Source organism: Rhipicephalus microplus, chromosome X (assembly GCF_043290135.1).
Source record: "Rhipicephalus microplus isolate Deutch F79 chromosome X, USDA_Rmic, whole genome shotgun sequence".
NCBI lineage: Eukaryota > Metazoa > Arthropoda > Arachnida > Ixodida > Ixodidae > Rhipicephalus > Rhipicephalus microplus.
The window spans coordinates 234,587,024-234,610,368 of record NC_134710.1 but is presented as its reverse complement, the minus strand read 5'-3'; the positions used below and the strand labels follow the sequence as shown (position 1 = coordinate 234,610,368).

The 23,345-nt window shown below is 45.8% G+C and overlaps 3 protein-coding genes across 5 annotated transcripts in view; all 3 read left to right on the top strand.

The window, feature by feature from the left end:
* Positions 1–2,936: 2,936 nt before the first annotated feature.
* LOC142776018 (uncharacterized) lies at positions 2,937–7,451 on the top strand. 3 transcript variants are annotated; one of them, XR_012887233.1, is made up of 7 exons: positions 2,937–3,044; positions 3,950–4,079; positions 4,209–4,384; positions 4,970–5,029; positions 5,091–5,195; positions 5,251–5,364; positions 5,654–5,727. XR_012887233.1 is itself a non-coding variant. In XM_075878815.1 (6 exons), the coding sequence occupies exons 1-6, from the start codon at positions 3,029–3,031 to the stop codon at positions 6,025–6,027; spliced, it is 915 nt and encodes a 304-aa protein (XP_075734930.1). In that variant the 5' UTR covers positions 2,938–3,028; the 3' UTR covers positions 6,028–7,451. The 3 variants fall into 3 exon arrangements, 1 of the variants encoding a protein (XP_075734930.1); XM_075878815.1 differs by lacking the exon at positions 4,970–5,029 and having other exon boundaries at positions 2,938–3,044; positions 5,654–7,451; XR_012887232.1 differs by lacking the exon at positions 4,970–5,029 and having other exon boundaries at positions 5,091–5,364.
* A 5,462-nt stretch (positions 7,452–12,913) lies between these two features.
* Positions 12,914–13,865, top strand: LOC119187765 (RPA-interacting protein A). The gene has a single exon (XM_037435842.2). It carries the CDS (start codon positions 13,019–13,021, stop codon positions 13,697–13,699), a length of 681 nt encoding a protein of 226 aa, XP_037291739.1. The 5' UTR covers positions 12,914–13,018; the 3' UTR covers positions 13,700–13,865.
* A 782-nt stretch (positions 13,866–14,647) lies between these two features.
* LOC119187785 (influenza virus NS1A-binding protein homolog) overlaps positions 14,648–23,345 on the top strand; it is a 76,298-nt gene continuing 67,600 nt past the window's right edge. Inside the window, exons 1-2 of the mRNA XM_037435865.2 lie at positions 14,648–14,855; positions 15,206–15,342. The gene's annotated coding sequence lies outside the window, so the exon portion shown is untranslated. The remainder of the gene's footprint in view (positions 14,856–15,205; positions 15,343–23,345) is intronic.

Sequence of the window (23,345 nt, the reverse complement as noted above, 5' to 3'; positions counted from 1 at the left end):
AAGTACCTGAGGAGACTGATTCAAAATCAGCGGAACACACTGAAGAAGAAACGCAGAGGCACATTCAAGCAGCGCATTTTTAGGAAGTCTGAGCAGTTGTTCCGGGCCGGGAAGAAGCTGGCTAAGGCGCAAAGGAGCATTGAAGAGCTACGGGCAGTCAACAATGGAAATTGCCAGGGCTGCTTTAGAAAAAAAGTTGAGTGGTCTGCCAGTGAAGCAGCGTATTGCTGTCAAAACCTGCTTTCAGGCAGCCACTCGGAAGTCGACCAGAGACATGTCGTATGACAAACTGTGGATATTGGAGTGCATTCTTATGCGAATGAAAAGTCCACAGCTTTACGAGCATGTCCGCAGGCACTGAAGAAGTGCTGGAAAGGCATGCCTCCCTGCTTGACCATGATGGCATGGTAGAAGAAAAGAGCGATAGCCAGCTAATTTTCTATATAGCTGGCTATGTTGTGCGCAAATCTCTGAAAAAATTTTCCATGCCCCGATTGTGCATCTTGTCTCTGCATTATGCCTCTGCAAGCAGAATCGAACTGCAATGCCACGCTGACGAATCAGTTCAACCATGGGGGCCTGCTCTACCCATCAGACGCTCTTGAAAAGCTCATCACAAAGCTTGAAAATGCTTTCACTGTGTTTTTCAGCCGGAACAAGCTTCATGCCGAAAGCTTGGTTAGCTTCTTGCTTTTTCTTCAGGGTCATGAACTTGAAAAAGTTGGCTGCATTGAGCACGGTCCTAAGCTCACTACAGCGATTATTAAGTTTTACGCACTCACCAGACTGTACTTCTTCACGAAAGCAACAAATAAGAGCCTGTCCTCTAAGCGAGAGAAGCAAAAGCTCTTGAAAATGCGGCGGTGTCAGTAAGGTGTTCAGTGCTGTTCATGTAAAAAAATGTAAATAAGTTCCTGGTACAGGGGCTTTTGTAATTAAGAAATCTGGCATTGTGAATCTGTTACGAGTTCGGAGCTGCCAAAGTGAAAAATGTAAAGAAATTCTTGGCACTGACTTCTGCAATAAATGTTGATATTGTAAATTGACATTTTGTATTGGTTTGTTTTTCCTTACTGCTGGTAACTCATTCGCAGGGGGTCCTGTTCGCCAGTGGTTTCGTCTGGCGCACTGTCATTGCTTTGGCATTATTTATTTTTCTGATTACTTCGAGGCGTGAAGGGCCAATCGAAGAGATAATGACCCTTGAACGTGGGTGCGTCCAGGCCTGCCACCGAGTGCAGGGAAAGTAAGTGTCCATAATACATTGTATATATAAAAAGTTGCGAGGAGAGGGTTTGTACAGTGCCTGCGATTCTGCACATGACAACAAAGTCGCGACAGCAGCCTACGGGAGGGAATGGTGGTCGCGGATGAGGAGAGAAATATGTGATTTTTTGTGTTGAACAGTCGTACCGCTGGGAGCCCCCGGTTGGCCACCCCTTAATTACCGCAATTTAAAAAGTAGCATTGGTAACGCGCGAGCGGCCAATCTATGAAGAGGCGGCACGGCAGGACACAAAATCTCAACAAGGCAGAGAGCTCGCATACATTTCGTTCAAATTCCCACGCTTTATTTACAGTCTGCATGGAAAACGCAGGATAACAAGGCGATCGCGTGCTAAGCCATGAAACCACCACTGCAATTTCAACACAAAGCGTCTCCGGCTTGCTGCCTCCCCAGCTTGCCGAAAAAGCAGCGCGCCAGAGAGCGGTACTGCCACCTGGCGGCTGTATTGCATACCATTTCCCCTCGGCCGGCCCGTTCACGACACTAGGAGAAATATTCTAGGCACTCTAGAAAAGGTAAGGAGAGGCCCTGACGTCACTCGTTGTGAAGCCGCGATGAAGCCGGAAGTCGGCCATATTGAGTAGGCAAATTCTCCTCTCTTGTTTACATATGAATGCGAAGCAGAAGGCGCGACTCCCTCTCCGGCTCGGAAAGCACGTGGGCTGCGCAGCGCGTGTGTCGTGACGATCCGAAACTAATGGAACTGAGCTCATCACTCAGAGCCAGCGGGACAGCTTCAACGAAATCGCTTCGTCCGAGTAATAACAGGGAGTAACAGCTCGCCGACAACGAAGCAACTACGAGAGAACGCGCGCTAGATGCACTGACAACGGCGAGTGCTTTCACGTCATTAATTCAGCAACTGTACAGACAACATGATCGGTCGTGCGCCTTCTACGGTTGCATTCCGCCACGCGGCCGACGCAGCGTCCTGCCACTGTGTCCGTGTTCCGCGTGAAAATCACCGGCGTCAGCATACTGCGACCGTGGTGACTGAGCACGGTGCTAGTGACAGTTGAACGTGGTTGCTGTTACGTTGAGATTACATGCAGTGCTGGTGGAGAGTGTACCAAGCGGAACAGAAAAGGTGTTTTAATACGCACATGCAAGTTGTTACTGTACACACACAACACGAAACTACGTATGTGCACATGGTCCTCACGGCGTCTTGCTGGGCTCAACAGCGTTGTCCGTTGTCACAAGCAGGAGCACTGCTCAACCGTCACTGACCTGCAAGGCGTTCGTCGTCATTCAGCTTCGTCATGGTGCCCAACGCCATTTCGCTGAACATTAACTGCTTCATCCGCGTCATTCGCCGCACGACACATGGATATGCACTTGTTCTACGCACTGTTGAAACCCCGTGATGGACAAAGGGATTTGTAAACGTTGCTAAGAGTAATGTAACAGCCAGGAGAACACTGCGTAACCAATAACGCGGCGCAGAGCACAGATATTGTCCGCCACAGCTCAGCACGAGACCTGGGGAGGCACACATTCCGCCGCCAGCCGCGGCCGCTCACTGCTAGACCAGCTCCACTGCGCAACACGTAACCATAACAACGCCGCCATTGCGCCGTCTGAATATGGCCGCCATGATGTCATTTCCGCCACACTTTTTACGCCCTGCGCCGGCTGGGCATGCCCTCTCCTTACCTTTTTCCTTCCTCCATGCCCATGCATGACTGACAGCGAGAAGCTTTCGTCGCTTTCGTCAACGTCGGCTGCGTCGGCGTTTTCATGCGTGAGATAACAGGTGAGGCACGTTTTCAAGCGAAGCTTGTTGAATGACATGTTGTTGGGCTTGTTGGGTCATTTTTTTTCAGAAAACGGTTTCGCACAGGCGAATAAGACACCATGCAACAAACATAGAAAGATGCACACACGTTGCGCTTCGTGTGTGCGAGTTCGTTTCTTACGTGGCGTCTCATTCACGCAGTTGTAACCTTTTTCTGAAGCTTGTAAGGACTGGGAGGTTCGCTAAAAAGAAAGTTTGTGGCTCTATGCGGCGGCTAGACGGGAACATTGTGCAACGTATGCAGTATAGCAAAGGCGGCACGGCGTCAAGCCGAGGCGACGCGTGCTGCGTCTGCCACGGGCGCGAGCGTCTGTGCGCTGAGCATAGCTGGGCAGCTAGGTCATAGGCTCGGTGGCTCGGTGCAAAATATTGAAAAGCGTTCGCTGGGCCTCGCATGCTTCACGATGCGTTTCCCGAAGGCTCGGAACACGAATAATTCTTGGTGTGCCGGAGGCAAATCTGGACTAGCCAAGTGGCCATCATCTTCGTTTCTTCGCTAGCCTTGTGCCACTAGTGCAAGCTGCTCACAAATTTTTTGACGTTTCCAATATAATTTTACCGCACAAATTTCAACTACGATTTTTCTTCCCAATACTGCGTACGTAGGAAGGTGTTCTAAAGTTCTCAGGCCGCGATACCATTGCATTACAAGAGATAGCGGCCTGGAAACTTCTGAAGATCTTTGTACTTGGTCTTGACGTATATCTTTTTAAGTCAGAGTTTTATGGGTCAGAGATGTATCACTGGTTTTGTATTGTGCATCGATTAGCTAATCATTCAAAGGGGTTTGTTGGTACACTTATGACGTGCACATATCTTTTTCGTAATTTGACAGCGAAGCATCCACTTACTAACATTTTCAGACCACGCCGATGCCATGCCGTCCGGCGGTCCAAGCTACGGCAGCTACTGCTGTGTATCGTGGTGCTTCAACAATGGCAGAACCCACAAAAAGCCTGGGACGAGTTTCTTCCGCATACCACGGGACGGCAGGTGTGTTAAAGCTTTTGTATGGTTTGCATGTCTTTAGGCTTACTGTTCGTACTTGCTCAGTGAGGGTAACAATAAAAAATCGCTATTCAAGCACTTCCCCTTTCATCTGATAGTTCATTGCCAATGCAGGATGAAAGCATGGATGCAGTATGCTGGACGCGATGATCTCCTGAGTAAGCCGGCCAGCCTATTGTACGCAACGTACAGGGTTTGTAGCGACCATTTTACTGCTCAAAGTTTCACGGACCCTGGGCACACAAGGCTTACAAGAATGGCTGTTCCCAGTGTGCAACCAGCTGCACCATGTAAGTGATTGACTGAAACTCAAATATGTGCAATAGCAGCCACTTGTATTGAATCAGGGGCGACAGTTAACCACGAAGATCTTTGTAGCCGATGGAGAAGCCTCACTATAGAAGTAACACTTGGAAAGTCTTAAATTTTGTGAATTGTGGGCTATTACCTTCCTAATAGCAGCTTTACATTTCTGTCGTTTTTTGATGCTCTTGACCTGCGCAACTTGTTTTGAAAGACTTTAAAGGGCTATTTCACGTTATCTTCAAGCCTGAGCGCACATGTACATATACCTTTCATCGGTAAAAGCTGGCACTGTTGATAATTCCAAAAATCACAAATTACTTGTTTCCTAGTTGGTGCCTTCTTTTTCTTCCACGTTCGACCAATTTATGCATTTGAAAGAGCTGTTTAAGTTCCCCATGCTACAAGCTTTGTAACTTGTACCAACTGCACATATATGCACGTTCTCTGAGCGTCGCTTCAAATAGTGACTGTGACATGACTGAAAAAGCTGCACTGCAAGGTGTGTATGAGCTTCAGTTTGTGTATTTTAAGCCTCTTACTGACACATTGTCATAATTTCATTTCTTCAGGACCTGCGGTAGAGGCTTCAAAAAGCGGCTCCCACACATTGAGGTGCCCTGATGAGCAGGGTGCGTTCAGTGTCGCAATTTCTTTTTTTGCCCAAATTGACTGTTGACCAAACCTCTGCAGGTGGCAGCTCCCATGTAGCTGGTGAAAGAATTTCTGCTGACTTCGTCTTGCCGGAGAAAACCTTAACCAGTCGTTCAGCTCTCACAAAAGGAACTTGTGTGACCGGTAAGTTGTATGTTCACTTCAAAACCAGAGTGGATTGATATAGAGACTTCCGCAGGCCACTCGCAAGATTGTTCCGACAGCACTGTCCGAGGCACTGAACAAGCTTCACAAGACCCTCCAGAAGACGTCTCCGCCAACAGCTCCACGCCTGAGTGCCCTAGAGAAAATGGTGACTATGCTTTTATTGCAGCTGTTTTTAATGTGCTATTTTATGTTTAGGACATTCTGAGGAAACTATCCTCAAAAGGACACTACGTGTGCACTTAGGGTGGGCTCTCAGTGATTTTTATTTTTTTTTTCTGCGCAATGTCAACATTGTGAATGGTTTGTTTTTAGGTAGTGGAATCGAAAACTTTGCACCACAGAAAGTTGTGCACCTTAGGTCTGAAAGAGCGAGGAAAGTGCTCGTATGGGATTAGTTGATCTTCGCTTTTACATCCATTTTTTGTTTATTGCAGTGCGTTCCTGTGTGCCAGCGACAATGTCTCCATCAATGAAGTACAAGCAAACCATTAAACATCTGCAAGCCAAAGTAGCAGCACAGCGGACCCACCAGTATTTCACAATGCTCAAAGCATACCACGTCCCCAGCAAACTTTTTGGGAATCTCACTGTGCCATCAGAAGCAGCTTTTGCATACGTACAACAACTTGAATCTCACTTTCTTGCCATGATTGAGGCCACTGCACATCACCTGAAAGTGTGCGATGTTTTGTATCACCATCTGTCAAGTGTTGGCGATTTTCATTTCTGCTCTGCTGGGTGTCACGCGAAGTTTCTGAAAATGTTTTGCCGGGTTCGTTTATGTTGGCATGTGCGTTTTGTGAACTGAAACTTAGATAGGGTTAGGTTCCAGTCTTCAGTCTCAGGCATACAGCTTGACAAGTTCAAAGGTTAGCAATTAGCGGCGAGTTTACACTAAAGTATTCGAGTTGAGCTGAATCCTGCAATAGCTTTGTTATGTTATTACTTCGTTACAGCAGACTTCATTATAGTCTTATATGCTTATATTCAGTTCAACTGGACTAACCACTCCTTCGTTGCATACATTGTTTTGGTTACCCGCTATGAGGAGTAGGGACACTGTGTATTCGCTCGAAGTGATTTGCATAACCTTAAAAAGAATGTTGGGTATCCTGTCTGTATTTTTGTAGCAAATGCGGGTGAACTGTACACTTAATGTGGGTCGCTTGGTCACTGTGTATGCTTTATCTCTCCAGCTCAAGTAATATATCGATAACAAAACCGCTTGTTGAAATGTCTTCGAGCGGGTAAGGAACACAGTATGAAGTGGGCACGGTTCACGTTATCACGCTTTTCGTATTTTAGCTTCTCATCAACCTCCTCATCTCGCCCATCAAAATTTTCAAAAGAATACCCAAACTTGTAGCATTTGATGGGGCTGCGGACGCTGCCATTTTATTTTTATATAGCTTGTGAGTGATAACGTACGGTGTAGAGCCTTTGTGAAAAATAATGAGCCAGAGTGGTTTCCTTCTGCTATTTATTAGCCCTGTAATACCGCTCTCGTAGCACCAATTAAGGTCCACAATTCTGGATAAGTGATGACTACAATCTATTTTAGCTCGCAAGCGTCACAGCAACACCCAGACGCAAATCACTTGGGATCTTAAGTTTTTGATGGAGGCGACGCATAAGAAGAGCCACAAGACCTGTCAGTGTTGTAGCATAAAGTTTGTCTTTCACGTAGTGAGCAAGCTGCAAAGCCCTACCTTTCTGAGGACAAGCAGGCATCAAGTCTGCTTTTTTTCATTTTGGGCTAGCTGTTCTTAAGCACAGCCAGCACACTGCACCTTTGCCTTTCTGCTATATTGTGTCGCGTGGTTTCTGTGCGCTCTTTTTTTCTATGCATTATTTCGGTTAACCCCAGGCGTGATTCGCGACTTCATTGCTGTTTGTTTGTTTGTTTGTATCCTCTAATCCATGGCTCTTACCCACTCTGGAGGATTGGCCAAGAGAACATATAGTCTCATATGGACGATAACTGCAGTATTGCTTACAACGAAAAAAAAAAGGGGGGGGGGTTGAGGGAGTTGTATAGTGACGACAGTAAGTTAAAAAAAAAGAAACCAAAGATTTAGATAGTGAGAAAAAAGAATCAACAGCAAAGTGTACACTAATAGCTACAACTTGATTTTAGGAGCCGACCAGACAGCTGGTTTTGCCGAACACGATTAATTTGGTATGTCACGGATTTATCCAGAATTGAAAATTACTTTTCGACCAGTTTTTTTTTTGGGGGGGGGGGGGAGGGGGGGTATCTGTTAACGTGGGCTTTATGTTGACAAACGTTTAGAGTCTTGAATGAAATTACACACCGCATCGAATGCATCTCTGTGGAAATTTCCCAAAACAGAGCCACCAAAAGATAGAACATTTTTTGTGGTTAAATTTAAACCTAGCTTCGCAAATGGAATATCTAAAAGTCTTTTCCTAATTAATGCTTAGTTACGACATGAGCCAAAATAATGTTCAATAGTTTCTGATCGTTCGCAGAACGGACAAAGGGGGGAAAGTGTCAGACCAGCTCTGTGTAAATAAAAATTTAATGGGGGGACACGGCACCGGAATCTGGAGATTATAATTTCAAGTTTTTTTGACGGACTCCACTGGGCTTTCCATGGAAATTTGAGGTGCTGATAATCTGTCCATTGTGTGATATTTTCTAAACTATCTGTAAAAATAGCGAATTTCCTATATCTAACCCCTGATAAGTATTCTAACTCGGGAAGTACTGAAATTACTGGTCCATCGAGTGATGCTCGTGCCAAAGCATCTGCCAATTCATTTAATTGTAATCCGCAGTGACCTGGGACCCACACTAATTTGAGGAGTTTTAAATGCGGCGGTGCTAATGTGTGGAACGCTGCTAGGGCACGAGATTGTTCAGAGGTTGTCAGAGCTGCACACACCGAAAGTGAGTCTGTTAGGATGATTGCACTGGTCTCGGTCGTAGGAATTTTACGAAGAGCTAAAATAATAGCTACTAGCTCGGCTTCAATTATAGGAGTGAAATCTGGAAGCCTTACTGAAAAAGACCAGCCGAGGAAATCGGACGCAATTCCTACGCCTGCCTTTTCATTGTTGACAGAAGCATCTGTAGCTATTACATTTTTTGTTTCTGCATGTACCAAGTAATCGTTTAATGTAGTGGTCAAAAATCTAAGAGATTGCAACTTGGCTTTACTCTATTCTAATGTTGATGGTTGAGGAATTAGGTTTCAATTACTGTTCTAATGTCTACATTTATGCAATCTAGTTTTTTTTTTAACGAAAATTATCTGAGGGGTATAAAATCGAGGCCAATGTGCAAGAAAGAGTCAGGGTCGCTGATAAATGCGTACTCTGATCTTCGCGCCGGTACTTTGTAGAAGTTTAAGAAGGTTTGAACCTTTAGAATGCGGAATCGACAGAGGAGTGTTAGCAATCGTGCTTCTTGATACAATACATTATTCGCCACGAACCTGGGAAGTCCCAGGTATATTCGCAGGGCTTCTCGCTCTAACATTACTAGCGGTTTAATTTTATAACCAGTGGCCCCCGAGAATAATACACACCCAAATTCCAATATTGGTCGCACATACATTTTATATATCATTAACATCGTGTGTCTGCGCAGCCCGTATTTTCTGTTGCTTAACCTGCGTAATAAACCTAACGCCCGTCGTGCCTTTACAGTTATATATTCAATGTGTGGGCTCCAATTTAGCTTTTCATTATAAATCATTCCTAAGTACTTGACTGAATCAACTTGTGGAATAGGTTCCCGATTATACAATACAGAAATTGAAACTGTATCTGCTATTGGAAACACCAAGAGCGCACTTTTACTGATGTTCAATGACAATGAAATGGATTGCAACCAAATTTCTAGTGTATTAATATATCTTTGCAGTTTTTTATGTAGTGAGTGAATGTCGCTCTCTGCAGCGAAGAACGCGATATCATCTGCATAAATGTAGACACTGACATCCTGAACAATTGGAATAGAGCTCATCAGTATATTGAATAATGCTGGAGATAGGACGGACCCTTGGGGAACACCACGTTTCTGTTTGAGTTTATGCGAACAACAGCCATCCTTCACGCAATACAATTCCCTTGATTTTAGGAATTCTGCTATCCACTCAGTAATATACTGTGGAAACTTTAGACTCTGCAAGGTGGTCAGTAGAATAGAGTGCTCGACACTGTCGTACGCTTTAGCTATGTCGAGAGTTACTAATGCGGCGTACTGTTTCCTTTTACGAGCAAGCTGTATTCGACTCTCTAAATCCGCATGGGCGCACCAAATTGAGCATTCACAACGAAAACCAATTTGATTTGGCTTTAATATGACCTTATTCGTCATTCAAGAGTTTATTCGGCCCTTTAGAACCCTCTCTATGAGTTTCACCATGTTCGAAGTTAGCGAGATGGGTCTGATATTTTCTATGGTAAAACCTAATCCTTGCTTTTTTATTAATGGGATTACCTTAGATATTTTCCAGTCATATGGTATCCAGGCATTCTTTAAAGAGTAGTTTATAAGATTGAGGACGTCGCCGGGGGATAGCTTGAATAAAATTTTAATCATAGGAACTGTGATTCCATCTGGACCAGGAGCTGACGATGGTAGATCTCAAATGACTTTTGGTGCTTCAGACAGCGTTACGTTTTCGAAGTCAGTGCTTATGCTAGACTTTTGCCAGTTGAAAGCCATAATCGAAGAAAATCTAATTTCTAGACCTCTGCCAATTGACTCTGTATATGTCACTTCTTCCTTCTTCATCAGCATTGTGTGCTGTGTTTTTGCCATAGATCCTTACTTACCCACTGGCCCGGTGTGTCATACTTCACCAGCTTCTCGGCTTCTGCCAACTCTAGCGATGTGTGCATTGTCTGTGTTCTCTCTGTATTTGTTACAATTTATTTGTAAGGCGAGATGCATTTGTTGTCTACCTTTGTCATATTGTGCTTTTTATATTCTCAGACTCTACCTTGCCTTTGAATATAACATTGTGGATACTCTGTCTCTTTGACTGATATATACATTGATCACTTGTTCCAAAAGAAAAACACAAGCGCGATGAATAAAACCGTAGTGAATTATTACCTGCATCTCTTTTTATTATCACCTAATCGAAATAAAAATTGCGTCACGACCAATTCGCACGAACCACTAAACAAAACAGGGAATCGATAAATCAAAACGACCTACAAAAACTATCCATTTGGGCGATGAAAAGTGGTCTGAAATCATGAACTTTCGTCATAGCCAAACGTCGGTTACGCAAAGTAATTCAGAATTTGCGCCAGTTAAACCGAAACAGGAAGCGCACGCCACTTGCTCTCACCAACCACCAGGTGTGCTAGGGTCGATTGGGCCGCTGGCGTCTACGGGAGTGTCCACTCTTAACCTTTTGTTTTATTTCTCTATGATTTCGAGTACTTCGTACTCGTTTACGGGACCGCAGTGTGTCGTCCCGATGCTCATGTTTAGAAATAGTGAATAATGATTTAGAGTACTCGGTACTCTACTATGGGAGAGCTGAAAGCCGTCCCTTGGGCATCACACTTGATGAGGCCGTAGCAATGGCAACTAAACCTAATCGTTAAATGCTTGTGGAGTGTACACGTCGCCGGCCAACCTACAAAAATGCGGCCGTCAAGCATGCACCCGTTACACACCTAACTTGCACGCACTTTTTTCAAAACGTAATGGCTTCTTTAATTAAAAATTTGTTGATTATTAGCCGCTTTGGATATGTAACCTGATCTTTTATCAGGAAAACTGCCATTTGGTACTGCGACTTTTCTTACTTGCCTGTAAAGATGAAATTTCTTTTAGTCCCATTGAGCGGGTTTCAGTTGAGCGACTACTCCGACACCAAAGCTGCCTGGTGGAGCAAACGACTGTGTGGCTACTGATGCGGCAGGCAGGAGGGCTGTGCTCGGGGGGAGGGAGGGGGTAGTTTTTGAGAGCAGAAAGGAAGAGAAAAGTGAGCCCTGCATTGAGGGAAGAATGAGAGGAGAGGGCTTGCCTAGCCGCTGCGCTACGTGAAAGTGTGCAGGGAATGATGTCAGGGCGGCCTTATTCACTGCCGCTGGAAGCCATAGAGCATGAAGGAAAGAAACAACTTTATGCCTGCCATAAAGTTTTCTAAATTAGGAAAGTTTAAGCTGAACCTAATGGCGGCGTTGCTATGGTTACGTGTTGTGCAGTGTAGCTGGTGCGCCTCGGTAAGTCTCGTACTGAACCGTGGTGGACAATATCCGTTCTCTGTGCCCCGTTGTTAGTTACACAGTGTTCAACGTTTGCAACACCTTCTGTTAGCCAAGGGGCCTCAACAGTGCGTAGAACGAGTACCTAAATTAGGATGTGTCGTGTAGTGGGTGACGCGGCTTATGTATTTGAAGTGTTCAGCGAAATTGCGTTTGGGTACAAAAACAAAGCAGAGCCATGACGAACGCCTTGCAAATCATTGAAGGTTGTGCAGTGTTCTTGCTTGTGACGACGGACGAAACATTTGTGTCCCGCAGGACGCATGAGGACGTCATGTGTACATACGTAGTTTCGCGTTCGGTATGTGTACAGTAACAGCTTGCATGTGAACGAGCAGCGTTCACAAAGCTCTACGTACGTGCATTCCTTCACACCGCAGCAGACGACGTGCCCAGCACTCAAAACTTCTTTTCCTTCAATATACGCCGCATACGCGTTTCTCAACACGCCGTGTCGAATATAACACATGCTAGAGTCAGTGACCTTCTCAGCAAAGCCTTGACAACACGGTGGCTGCAGCTGAAAATACTACGCAGTTCGAAGTGACGGGCACACCGGCGGCGGCTGCCGGCTGCGCGATCCCCCAAACCACAGCCATGTTGGACTTGCACTAGCGCTTCCTCTAGGCGGTGAAAGCACAAAACAACTACAAAGTTGCGAATAAATTGAAGTGGGTCCGTTACGCCGCTCGCGACCAGCGAGCATCACCAACAGTCGCGATCTAGGGCCTTCTATCACCTTCGAAGATCAATCGAGAAGTCAGGACAGAGGTTTTAAGAGGTTCACGCACACAAACATACGCCAAACATACGACGAAGCGAGCTAGTTCGACCCCAATCGTCTTCGCTAAGTGCACAGAAAGCAGGAACGGCTCCACAAACGACTACCAAGGTCTCGACTACTACGAAAAAAAAATAATAATAATAACTCCAAAGTTATCTCTATGCGTGTGTGCAAACGTGTAGTACATAACTTTTGAGGCATGTGCACGACGCAGTCTGCAGTTCACCGCGTTGTTCACATGAGGAATAAGCTTCGCGGGAAACATAACAAAAGCGATGAACAGTAGCTTCAAACACTCGCCGCCACTCGTAAACACTTCATCTCGCAAGGCGGAACAGGTTTTAGAACATAACGCAATGCGTAATGACAAGCGAAGGCGCCGTCCTCAAGCGCCCACATTGCAATCTGTCGTGTCCTCACAGAACACCTAGTGTCCTCACAAAGGTGGCGCCGAGCGCGTATCTTACCTTTTCGGCGTCTGCTAGCCCAAAACCTGCCTAAATTCTTCCAGAAAACTTTCACGTATATTTATATAAAGTTATTTATAATAAAATAAACAATAATTTTCAACTTATTTTTAAATTAAAATACAATCAGAACGTTGTCACAAATACATGAATTAATTTTAGTGGCCTGCATGCGATCCAATTGCAGTCGAGCAGTCTAGTCAAGCGCGCCAAGCCAACGCCTCCGTGGCCAAGCGTGTGCGTATTTACCACATTCCTGCGTGGTATTTACGAATCAATAAGGCATTATGGCGTCTCCTTGTGCGTCGGTGTTGTCGCGGCACCAGATTCTTTACAAGTCCAAAACACCGCCTTGGAAAGAAACGTATCGAAACCAGTGCAGGGAGAGGCTTCGAAAAGGAAGGCAAGCCTTGTTCGACTCCTTCAGAAGTACCGGGGATGCATGTCACAGCGAGCAACAGCTCCGTCGCTCGGTTACAGAAGTTGTTCGGCAGGAGCTGGACATATTTCGAGGTGCGTCGTCTGCGAACTCTATAGCCAGGAGTCAAGAAAGTGCGACTGCTGAAGTACCCTGGGACGAAACTGAATTGAACGAACTGCTAATGGAAGAGACTTTTGCTGCGTTGCTGGAGGAGGAATACAACATTTGGAAGCAGTACGAAAGCGTGCTGGCATTGCAAAGTCAGGAAGTGGATGCTGCTGTACACATGTGGAGCAGTGATGTTGTGGTATGTCCCGTCTGCCTCAGAAACGATTTGGACAAGAAAGAAGGCCGCATAACTTGTGCTTGCGGACTAATGATCCATACTGCACTGTCTTTGACAGAAGTCCGGCTGTGTGTCGAGCGCGTTATTGAGTCTCATTCGTCACGTTGCCCATCGTCTCCAACTTTTTCAATGATCGCAGCATCTGAACCTGCCTTACTGTGCCTTTGTAACTACTGCGACTTCATGAGCAGCGTGCTCTGAATCTTCTGCTCTGTTGGACGATGCGCAATTCAGTGTTTCCTTGGACCTGAAGAACGTAAAAATATAATGTTACTGTGGCATTACGTAAGCCATGTTAAGTGAATGTGTTTCTGTCCGCGATGTACAAAATTGTGTCATTCAGTAAAAAGTTTTTTGAGATTCGCTATTGCACGAATTTTCTTCTCTTTTCAAGCTACGTCGCGTCGCCGCTAAGTCATTTTTGTGTTAGTGCTGCCCGCTGTAAAAGTGAGTGCAGTGCCCGGTCACTTAGCTTGGTGTCAGAAATAGGCAATTTGCATGTGCGTAGGCGTAAACTAAATATCCATCGCTCCAAAGTCATGTCCAAGGTTGTTGCGTTGGTAGTGCCATCTACCAACAACTTGACGGACGAACTAAAAGGCGTTTATCACAGCAACTCATAGGTGGCGGCACTTCTTTATTATGGATTTTAAATGCCAGTTTTTTTTACATTCGTTTTCAAGATCATAACACATTTTGTATTCTGTATTAACGCTACCAGTTTTATGAGAAGCGCTGAAAGTGAAATGCTAACCGGGGTAGTTGGTCTTCTGTACAGTCTCTTGTGTACGGTATTGCTGTGAACTAGAGCGTCGATATGGCTACGGGAGATGTCGCTACTCATTCCATGAGAATTCGGTTTCATATGACAAGAATAACCGGATAATATCAACTAATGCATTCCTGAAAACGCTCAACACGTGTGAAAATGGCGTAGATCATTTATTGTCGTTAATACAGCAATTGCATTTAGGCCACGGCGACATCGAATAAGTCAGACATGGGTGTTCTCCTGGGTGTTCTCTGGCCAGCCAGATTCGCCTAGAATATCCCAAGGCGCTATATTCGCGCGGAAGAGCTCGTACCTACAATGCTTCCTGATTGGTTGCTATGTGACGTCACTGTGTTGTTAGGATAAGCCAGCGCGGCCAGCTCCTTTGCTCACGCTCCCGTGGCTCGCGCTTTCTAATGTCCCTTCGTCTCCATGCGCTTCGCGAATTCTCACTGCGGCTGGTGGTGCTGGTGAAACAACTGCGTTTCGTCCAAGCGTAGGAATCGAGTGAATATAACATCTCTTTTGTAGACAGCCTTTGCCCGGAGCCTGTGCCATCGTGTGGCTGTAAAGTCATCCTCGCAGGTAAGCTACCGGCGTGTTACGCGATTTTTGCACCGAAACGGACATGTTCGCATTCGTGAACTAGGTGGTACCATCTTGAATTGTTTTCAGTAGATTGGGGTGGACTATTTGTAACGCTTCGCGTTGCCGATGAATATCAGCATAGGGCTAGTAGCATGATTTGCCTCGCGCTCCCGCACGTCCTGTTCTCGCTCGTGAGGGTGGAAGCCGCCTGTGGCGCGTGCCGGGTTAGGTTTAGCAGTGCATTTGATATTTTTTTTTTTTGCGTGAACATTAAGTCGGAAAAAGCCGCTTATGACATCTACGTCGCTTTGAACTGATTTTATAGTGTTTAATTTTCATCTGTGCAGTTAAGAGGCGAGAATCTGTTCGCGGTCATCAGGCTAGGCTGCCACCATTTCCGAACACCTCCTGCCGAGTCACTTCGCTGCAAGGCATGCACGTGTTCTTATGACGGCTGCTGTCCGACAAGCCATCCCCCATCAAGGTCTGTTGTGCTCCTTGTGTAACGATTGCTCATGCGTGTCGTTTCTCGCTGAAATGTCATAGCAGTGCTGCCCACTCGACTCTGTTGTTTTGCTGTTTTGGTGATGTACACGACTACGAAGATGGGACGCCCATCTTCCTTTCGTTTTCTCGCGGTCGAAAGCGCCATTATGTATCAAGATCAATTTTCCCTCCTGGGGCTCTGGGCTTTCTATAATTAATTGTCGCATATACTCTTGCTGCATACAACCTTTTTTGTTACCGCGGCGACGAATCCGCATGTAACTTCGTCGGCCACGTCAGGCTTTCCTTTTTTCGTTAGTGCGTCGAATTTATTCGCAGCGTAAGCTTTCCGTGAGTGAATTAATTTTAAGTACACCTGATTGTACTGTTGGAACTGATAACATGAGTAAAAGGCACTACCGAAAATCGCGACCCGTCACGGTGGTCTAGTGGCTTAGGCACTCTGCTGCTGACCCGCAGGTCGCGGGATCGAATCCCGGCGGCGGCTTTTTCGATTGAGGCGAAAATGTTGGCGGCCCGTTTGCTTAGCATTTAGGTGCATGTTAAATAACCACAAATGGTCGAAATTTCGGAGCCTCCACTACTGCGTCTCTCATAATCATTGAGTGGTTTTGGAACGTTAAACCCCCGACAATTAGGGCCAAACCTCATAAGCGCGAAAATGCACGCGACAGCGACGAGCGACGCGACGTAGATCGGCCTCGCGCGATCAGTCGCTAGCGCAGGCAAACCTCATTCACGCGACGGCTTCGGCGAGCGAATTCCACTGTTGCTGGCATGAGGCCGTCTACTCGCACCAAGAAAACCGCGTAGCGAGCGGTATGCAATTTAAAAATAAGATATATTGTTGTGTAATGAAACGGAAAGTGTTTATTATTGCCTTGCAGCTCTTTTTATATGCACATGCGTAATAAACATTGCGTTATTTCTTGTTGCGCATACGTGACTCGGGCAGGGTCACGTGCACCTATGTAGTCTTTGTCTTTTCCGGTATTTCGCTATTGGCTGCTTGAGCCCAGCACTTCCGGGCGATGAGCGACGGTTTCCAAATCTGGAGAACCGAGCGATCGCGCGAAAACGAGCACGCGACACTCGCGCGAACGCCCTGTTTCGTCGCTCGTCGCTGTCGCGTGCATTTTCGCGCTTATGAGGTTTGGCCCTTATCGAAAGTTGCGAGAGAATTTTTCGCTTTCAGTTGACGCATGCGATTTGCCTTTAGTCTTCAAGGAAGCTAATGAAAAGGCAGCACCGAAAATGGTGGCTGCTGACAGAGTGGCTCCAGCAGAGGCTAAAATTAACATCTAAAAGTGGGTCCGCTGCTCTGTCTCAACAGAGCTGCTGATACACAAAGAGTCCGGCAATACAAATTATGCATGTTTGAACACACAAGCAATACTGGTTAACTGGGTGAAACTGATACGTATGATCGCTTGACCCATTTTGGCCCAGATTCATTTTTTTTTTTTGAGTCTTGTGAAAAGGGATGCGACTTTTTATCATGTCGTCTGTATAGATCACAATGAAAATTATATCGTGAAGAAGCTCATTGTTCACAAAATATTGACGATATGGCCATGCTGGGCCCAAGGCTACAGCAAAAATGACAGTGGCAAATTTTATTTCAGGCCTTGACGCATCATGGGAAATATGATTCTGAATTTATTGGGGACTAATTTTGAAATGTTATAAAGCAAGCAATCAATGCACATGTACTACACTATGTGGGCACCGTGCTGTTGCAATGGTCCCCAGGGAACCTGTGCCTTTTGCTGTTAGGCAGAGTTCCAACAAAGTGATCTGCTTTTTCAATCATAATAGAGCATCAACATTCCTCGATGCCCTATTCCTTTTGGCTTCTTATCCAATTTTTTCATGCAGGCAGCTTTGAGGGAGTTGACTCTCTGCGAATCATGTGCAGTGAATTGGCACCACACGTTCCTTATGACTATGCTGATAAGTGAATATCGCTTGCAATCATTTCTTGTAAGAAGCTGCAGCCTGGTAGGCACTTACATTTGCATCCATTTTGTCAGTGCCTCCAGTAAAGCACTTACATTGGGTAACAGCATCAGGGTGAGTCATTAGGATCTTCTTCGCAATTGAGGACAGCTTCACCTCAAGCGTTATATTTCCAACACCCAGTCAGATACTTGATGATCAATCACCTCGTCTTTCGTTCTCTGCTTCATCTTCATGACAGTCGTATCCACCAATGCGATGGCCGTCAGCAAGCACTGTCTTAGCACCTGCTCTAAGCTGCCTACTACTTAAGTTGACTGCTATTTACGTGAACAGAACAGCAGAACTACTTTGGCCTTCATAATCATATTGTAGTTTTGGGACGTTAAACACCAGCAGTTATAATATGCCGTACTTAGGTTGTCTATGAGACTGCCGGAATTCTCAAATGTGAAATCTTCGTGTAAGTAGGTGTTAGCCTCTGAGCTCACTGTAGATGGCCGACACATATCCATTACCCTCTTTATGTTTTTTGCCTATTTTATTTACGTTGTGTATACAATAAATTGGCACTTGAACGTAGTGGAATCGCCCTACAAGGGGCATAAAATGAAGTAACGAACTTAACCAAATTATGAAGCCCAGAGGCCTGGCGTGATCATATGCAAACACATGAACTAATACGCTAGTTCGCAAGCAAAACATCGGTTAATCTATTTGAAATTTTCACCGGAGATTGCATAGTACAGGTACAAAACTAGGACATCTGCATCACCCTATTGCAGAAAGTAATACAAGAAAGAAATCGGTTCACACAAAGGAGCGTTTTACGCCGACCCGTCAAAACATAAACTGCTATTTGACAACTGTTTTAGCAGCTTTCTAATAAACATTGAAAACTCCTGTCACATGGTGTCTGTAAGGGGTACCCTAAGCTATCTCAAAGCATATTTGCGTCATTCTGGCACAGTTTTAAGAACCTTCATAAATTGAAAGACTCTGTCGGGATTTAATGGGTTAATTCAGAAAGCAGCAGCGCTGAACATTACAGTACCGTGGCTGGGTGCGACTTCACCAATGTATGCGATACCATTCTTAAATTACGTCGAATGAAGCACTTAAAGAAATTATAGAGGCAAGCAGGAATTGGTTATTTTCCTCTGTGAATAGGACATAGCAACGAATGAAGAATTGCACCGTGGTGGATGTAACTCTACTCTAAACGCTAGCGGTGGTTGTAGTTTCGCCTAAACGTAGCGCTAGTGTTGGCTATACTTATGGCTGGATGTAACTATAGTGAAGGTCAAAGTAAGTGTGGGCGTAACAAGTGGTGCCTTCAGTTGCGTCTAAACATAACAGTAGAGGTGGCGGTGGTGTACAATTACGGCGCTGCGCGAGACCCGAGCTGTAATCTCATAACAGCTTTCGCTGTAATAAAAGCCTTAGGAAAGGCACAGCGTAACTAGGTAAGCCTAGGTATGTGACGTAAGCACTGAGAGTACATTGTCAAAAGTGTCTTATCCCTCCTGTTTAGCGTATGTTCAGTAATCTGTATGTGCAGGGACTTGCAGTGCAGGCATGGCGCAACCTTTTCTTTGGCTTAGACACATGCACTTGACCAGTCCATTTGGTTGCTTGTAGATTTCACATGTTTAGCGAGGGCATTCAAGTCTATGCATCATTTTGCGATGTCATATTCGTGTCGTTTAACCCTTTTCTTGAAATCGCCGGTCTCACCAATGTACTGGTTGTCCCTATTGTGGCAGCCTATAGCATACACAAGACTGGTAATATTTCTGCTCAGCAACTTGTCTTTCATGTTGACTAAAGTATTCCTCAGCTTCCGTGTTGGTACATACACTATTTTGACATATCACACAGCATATCTGACTTTCGAACCACAACATTACTCACTGGTTGGTAAATTTGTGCATTGTTGGGACTCCGGGTCCTGCCGGTCTCGTTTTCGGTAGCTGGCCCCGTCGCAGGATCCATCGTCCAACAATTCAGCGAGAAGAAGCGCCCGAACGAACAACAGAGATTTATTTACATGTGGAGAAGTGGTCAACTGACCCAAAGAGAGAAGAGTGAGCGTGATACAAAACGTCTTCGGCATTTCATAGCGCCACGTTGTTGACACTGGGCGCCTTGTCCGCATCGTCAGCCAATACGGTGTCCCCGGCACCTCAGCCACGAGAGAGGGGGAAACACCTCTCACAACACATGGAGTGGCACAACCTAACACGATGTCCATATATGGTCACGGCGCCCTAAAATGTTACCAAACATGGTCACGAACGCACAGCAGATTCCGGAGTTCTCCCGGTGAGAGGAGGAGCCTGAATGGGGAGGTGGGGGTGGACAACCCCGTCGGTCAAGAACTGGTTCTCCCCCAAACTCTTCTTGCTTGGTTCCCTAGGGCCGGTCGTAACAGTCTCTCGCGCGGGGGGGTGAAGATCTCGATGGGCTGAGGTTTGCAGCCACTGTCCGGAGAGATCAGCGCCGGCAGTCGGTTCGGGGACACCGTATTGGCTGACGATGCGGACAAGGCGCCCAGTGTCAACAACGTGGCGCTATAAAATGCCGAAGACGTTTTGTATCACGCTCACTCTTCTCTCTTTGGGTCAGTTGACCACTTCTCCACATGCAAATAAATCTCTGTTGTTCGTTCGGGCGCTTCTTCTCGCTGAATTGTTGGACGATGGATCCTGCGACGGGGCCAGCTACCGAAAACGAGACTAGCAGGACCTGAAGTCCCAACAACTCAGCGAGAAGAAGCGCCCGAACGAACAACAGAGATTTATTTACATGTGGAGAAGTGGTCAACTGACCCAAAGAGAGAAGAGTGAGCGTGATACAAAACGTCTTCAGCATTTTATAGCGCCACGTTGTTGACACTGGGCGCCTTGTCCGCATCGTCGGCCAATACGGTGTCCCCGGCACCTCGGCCACGAGGGAGGGGGAAACACCTCTCACAACACATGGAGTGGCACAACCTAACACGATGTCCATATATGGTCACGGCGCCCTAAAATGTTACCAAACATGGTCACGAACGCACAGCAGATTCCGGAGTTCTCCCGGTGAGAGGAGGAGCCTGAATGGGGAGGTGGGGGTGGACGACCCCGTCGGTCAAGAACCGGTTCTCCCCCAAACTCTTCTTGCTTGGTTCTCTAGGGCCGGTCGTAACAGCATGTTTGTCTTGGCCACGATTTTGGCCTGGCTCGGGTTAGGCCAGAACTATCAGCAGAGGCTTGCTGAGCTATGTCATGCCTTTTAATGTTAGTAGTACTGCTATTTTTATTATTGGCGAAGCAACGGCAAACATCCTTAGATAAACAATCATTGTTGGTAGCTCTCGTTTCAAAGGTAGCATTGGGTAACTTCAGGTAAAGTTCTCATTTGTGTTTCTTGAGATGGTGGTATTAAATTTATGATTATTTTTTAGTGTCACGTCCATATAAAAGTACGTATACGAAGATAACATGCTGGCATTTGTGATTGATCTATAGAATCGAGGAAGCTGTTGCAACCTGGCAGATTCCTTCTTGCCACCACATATTCAAACGTCAGCGCTTTATACGCTACCCCCAGCTTTTATTGCAGGCATCCGAAGACTTTTTTCACTCTCCAAGCATAAGAGCCCAGCAAAATAAAATGCCAACATGCATCTACTTGTAAAAAAAAATTGCAGTACGGCTTCGTATTTGTGGCATTGTCATTAGTTGTTGTCAAAATATGCAATACGCAGTTTGGGTAGTAAGTGCAGCAATCCAGGGTGCATCAGATAAAATCTAATCCACATTCTGAATAGTCAAATCACTTCAGTAAATACAGTAGTCCAGGTTGATCTCATTCAATCCACATCCTCAGCGGTCTGGGCATTTACTCCAGTGGCAGAATCGGTCGCGGGCTCCCACGTCCTTCGTTTAAACTGATGGCATGAGATGGCAGCCCTTCTAAAAAGTCTGACCTCATGTGCGACTTACAGCCTGTTCAGCTTATTGATGCGGCACTGCTGCCTCGCCGCAGTGGTCTAGTGGTTAAGATACTCAGCTGCTTACCTGTAGGTTGCGGGATCAAATTTTGGCTGCTGTGGCTGCATTTTTGAGAGAGGCAAAAATGCTGTAGGCCCGTGTACTCAGATTTGGGTGCACGTTAAAGAACCCCAGGTGGTCAAAATTTTCAGCGTTCTGCACTACGGCGTCTCTCATATTCATATGGAGGTTTTGGGACATTAAACTCGTCTTATCAATTGAAGCAGCACTGCTTCCTCAGGGGAGCAGTGCTGCTTAGACACATGCCCTCTATTTATATAAAAAGAGAGGGCATAGCACAGCATCAAAAAGCCATGCGCTGAGACGCAGCGATCATGTGTAATCAGGCTTCAAGTTTCCTAGCAGACTTGGCTTTGTTGTTGCTCCATCACGGGCTCCCTTAAACTTGCGTCTGCAGTAGTTAATTTGAACTTGCGTGTTTGCTTACTGGTTCTTCGAAACATTAAACAGCCAACTTGCTCACTTCCTGTGTCAGAGGTTTTCTTTTGGCCTGATATAATTTTTTTTACCTATTTACTGCACATGCTGAGAACATTCTGAGCACATATGGTAAACATGTTTACTTATTTTATATCGGCACCTTATTTTTTTTTACCACTCCAAGGTTTGTTTCCAGTGCACAGTTTTCCAAGCAGATGTGACTGTCCTGGAATTTGCTTTTAACCATCATGGAAAACCGGGAAAAGTCGGGGAATCGGGAAAATTGGCAGACACCCTGTTTCTGTTCCAACAATAAGCATATTTTCTCTGGTACTGCAAGTACTACGTATATTATAAATTAAAAGTTTGTTGTTTCTTGTTAAAGCACTACATTACGCAGAGCCGTGAAGGTGCGATTTTTGATAAAATTTGCCAAGAAGTAACATTTTTTATTGAAAACTAGCGAAATAAATACAAGCATGTATGGACAAGTGATACGCTTGAAATCCGTGAAAACTGCCTGATGTCCAGTAAATACAGGGGTACAACAGCTGCGCCAATTTAATACAATTCCCGATTGTTGTGCCGAGCTGTGCCGAAATGCCCAGCAAGCCTCAATTTTTTTTTCAGGTGTGCCAATTTCGGCAAGAAATGCAGGCCATGGCGGCCACCTGCAGCTTGGGCCATCAGTCAAAGCGTGCAGACCCGAACTATAGTGCCTAGAATATACTTAAAATATTCTAGCCACCCGCCCTATGCTCCTGAGACGCGATCGATGATAAAGTAACAACGCTGCGTGCCCATTGGTCTGCTGACCGCAGCAGATACCTATTGGCGAGACGACGACACTTCAAAAGAAAAATATGTTGCTGTTGCCACCAACGCTTCGCGGGAAATGTAAATTTTCTAGCCTGAGAATGTGGCAATGGCTTGTTAAGGACTAAAGCTGGTAGGGAATGCCACGTTTTTCTCGTGCGAACACTCTTGACGTGCTGCGAACGCTGGTGTTGCCAGCGATCACGTTCATTGCCTTAGCAGTGGCACATAAAACATTTTTGTCTTGAAGTTGCTCATCACGGTCTTGGGGATAGATATCCAAAACCGTTGCTGGGCCAAAGGTGCGCACCTTGTAAGGAAGCGAAGTGGCACCTAACCCTACGGTAAAAAAAAGGGGGGGGTGGGAAGTAGGGTGGTGGTGTAGCGGTCATAAAATTTCTTGGCTTTGATCTAATGCTGCTTGAGCCACCTTATCTGCAGTACACTGGTGCCCTCTGGAAAAGCGTATTGAGATTTATAAGGGGCTGTAAGCGCTAGTGGGACACTGCATATTTTGCTCACTTACACATGCATTGGTACACCGCACAATCCCGAGTACCAGTATAATAATTATCATCAGCCTGACTACGTCCACTGCAGGACAAAGGCCTCTCCCATGTTCCGCCAGTTAACCCGGTCCTGTGCTTGCTGCTGCCAATTTATACCCGCAAACTTCTTAATCTCATCTGCCCACCTAACCTTCCGTCTCCCCTTAACTCGCTTGCCT